Source organism: Enoplosus armatus, chromosome 1, assembly GCF_043641665.1.
Source record: "Enoplosus armatus isolate fEnoArm2 chromosome 1, fEnoArm2.hap1, whole genome shotgun sequence".
NCBI classification, from domain to species: Eukaryota; Metazoa; Chordata; class Actinopteri; order Centrarchiformes; family Enoplosidae; genus Enoplosus; species Enoplosus armatus.
Window position 1 is genome coordinate 18,329,401 of NC_092180.1, and position 2,991 is coordinate 18,332,391.

A 2,991-nucleotide genomic window follows, 5' to 3' on the forward strand; every position below is an offset into this window, starting at 1 on the left:
CAAATTGATTTTGCACAATGTAAGGCCTAATGTGGGCAGTAAGCTAGTTAATTTCATTATTCAATTCAAAATAATAGCTGAAATAATTCAAAAGTATGAGACAAACCTTGTTAACAACAAACCTTCAAGAAAAGGGTAAATAAAACAGCCAGCTTTGGATACTAATTTCTGTTTAATATGTTCCACCAGTAAATGCTACCTTCATGAAGGTTTGTAAGGGTGAGTGCCGTTAATGTGCAAAGAGTGCCCTCTGCTGGGAATCATCATGAACACCTCAACAATCCAATGAAATCCAGTGAAATGACAATTAAACAAAATATCACCACCCTCAAGATACAAATAAAGTTAAGAAAATAGAGTGGAGTTTTTGAGGCAGTGAAGTTATAAGACGACAGAAACCACCACATCAGTTGAACTGAAATACATCCATCTGCTTTATTATTTACATGACAATGTGAAAAGGTAAACTTGACTAATGTTAGCTGATGTTGCTATCAAGTTACTAACCTTTATTGGGATAGAGACTCATAAATCCATTAAAAGCACGTTTTCACAGGTAACAAACAATACCCCCGTTTTCATGACAAACAAAAGTGGACAAAAACTACTGTCCAACTTGACAAAACCAACTTTTTAACTTGGCTAAAGGTCTGAACAGAAGCCCTGCGTGTGAGGAGCAGTAATATATGTCATGTTAGAATATTTACATATTTTGGAGCATTAATTCATTCGTGATTTATTATCTACAAACAAGATGCAAACTGGACTGAGCAACTGAACATTCAGTGGGCGACATTTCTTAATGTCGCCTTGCTGCTACTGATGTCTTATAAATCATTTTATCCCTGTCAGATAAAAATGGACTATAAAAGTTTTGGATACGTCTATGTCTATTTATAAAACGTTACAAATCAGCTCAATGAGGCGCCTTGTTGCAGACCTCCCGGACGGCCTCCTGCAGTTTCTTCACGGACTCCATCACCAGCTGGAAACTTTCATGGAAGCTGCCGTTGCCTTCCTTCACCCAGGCCGCCTGGAGCTCTCTGACCCACGTCAGGATCCCGTCCAGCTGCTTCTGCACCTCCCTCTGCTCCTCCAGCTCAGCGAGCAGGGCCTGTCTGGCACAGACTTCTGCTTCGTAGGATCTCTGGAGGTCAGCGAGGGACGTCTCCAGCCTCAGCACCTCCTGGATGGAGCAGGATCACAGTCACATCACAGACAGATACATTAGCCCCCATCCTGTTTTCAACATCATATGCAGACATTATGTGAAGTAGTGATAAACCGTATCTGATAATGACTGTGCTGTAAAATTAAGCACATAATAATCAATACTGATCGAACCCTTAACTGGAGCAATCGACATATTGGTTAATGGCTGATAGACCATTCAATTTTATCACTAGAGCACAAACAATAGTGGATCAATATTTGACAAAAGAATCTTAACTCAAGATTAGCTTTTCTCATTGCTTTCAGACACATCTCAGAGTTTTCAACTGCAGATGGAGATGCACAAAAATCTTCATCATGTGAAGTTGGACTTAGTATGTGAGCAAACTCAATCTGCTGATGAAGACTGTGAGATATGGTTGAAAACTCTAGTAGGTGGACCTTGAGTTCAGATTATTCTGTCCAACGCTAAATGAATTTCTAAATAAACTAATGACATTAATCATATCTTTGGGATCTTCCTCTTGTTACTTATTGGCTAACGTATACACTGATAGCGATATATCTGTGATATGGTCTGTCACTTTTATTTAATGTTAGTTAAAAGCATAACATACATGAAGCAATACAGCTATATTTGTGAAGAGCTGAAAATCAGCCAATACATCAGCCCAGACAATTGAGGTGTTATAACACTACAGATAATGTTATTGAGCTTTAATTTTAAAGTGTTTACATATTGGGTGAACAGTATGTGAGCTGTAGCCCTGTCAATTGCCTTCTGCGATGTTCTTGTTAAACTCTACTATCATCACGTGTGTTTCAATTTAGGCACATGATACTGATTTCTCCTCCTCCACCCACACCTGTATGTCTTGGGGGTACTTCTTGTGTGTCTGGTCCTCAGGCAGCATGACGTTTGGCGGCACAGAGAAGCAGCGGTTGAGCAGCAGCGCCTCCATCCTCTCCGAGAGCTGCTTGAACCGCTCCTCGAGAAACTGCTGCAGCTTCCGGCTGCACCCCCTTGCCCGGGACCGGAGCAGCTCCTCGGCCCCGTCCGACCCGCCTTTGCTGAGCTGCCTCACACACACCTTCTCCACGACGGGTAAAATGTCGTACAGGCAGTCCTGGAAGGCGCTGTAGACCCGTAACATACAGGTCTGCGGGGTGAAGCCGAAAAACTGTGTTTCGTACATTTTTAAAGTCGCTGGAGAGAGGCTGTCCGCCTCCTCGTCGACTTCTCCGCGGGCATTGATCTCCATTTCTTCCCGGGTTTCCCGCGCCATGTTGAATTTGTGACGTCTATTGTTTTCCTTCTTCTTGTTGTTATGTTTGTGGCTGTTAGAAAACAACGAGATGGCGCATTACCGCCATCAAGTGGTACGGAGTGGAGCTCGGGAATCCATAATAATGATATAAATAAAATGTTATGTTGATGAAAATAATCACGACCACAAAATTTTCATAGTCAGATTTGTTGCCAATATTATCATTCAATTAATTAATTAATTTTAACCAAAATAGTTGAACTCAAATAGTATATTTTCTAAACATATCTTAATGTCATAGGCTGTGTTATCAGTTACGAGTCATGTATCTTACAGAGTAAGATATACATATACGGTACAGAGTTTTACAAAAACTGCAGTCAGGACAAATGTTATTCTTGTACTTCAGAAGAAAATGATTAGCAGGATAAAACCTGTGTATGATTTTGAGAGAAAATGGTAGGCCTAAATATGGAGTGGGTTTCATAAAAGATGTTTTGGCACTTGCTGGCTGTGTCCAAAGGGGCAACACACTTGAAACTTTCAACCA

General features: G+C 40.9%; 1 protein-coding gene across 1 annotated transcript; it reads right to left on the reverse strand.

Moving 5' to 3' along the window:
• Nucleotides 1-436: 436 nt before the first annotated feature.
• Nucleotides 437-2,459, reverse strand: mis12 (MIS12 kinetochore complex component). Its single transcript, XM_070909729.1, has 2 exons — nucleotides 2,040-2,459; nucleotides 437-1,186 (listed from the first exon to the last, which is right to left on the reverse strand). The coding sequence occupies exons 1-2, from the start codon at nucleotides 2,457-2,459 to the stop codon at nucleotides 917-919; spliced, it is 690 nt and encodes a 229-aa protein (XP_070765830.1). The 3' UTR covers nucleotides 437-916.
• Nucleotides 2,460-2,991: the final 532 nt, after the last annotated feature.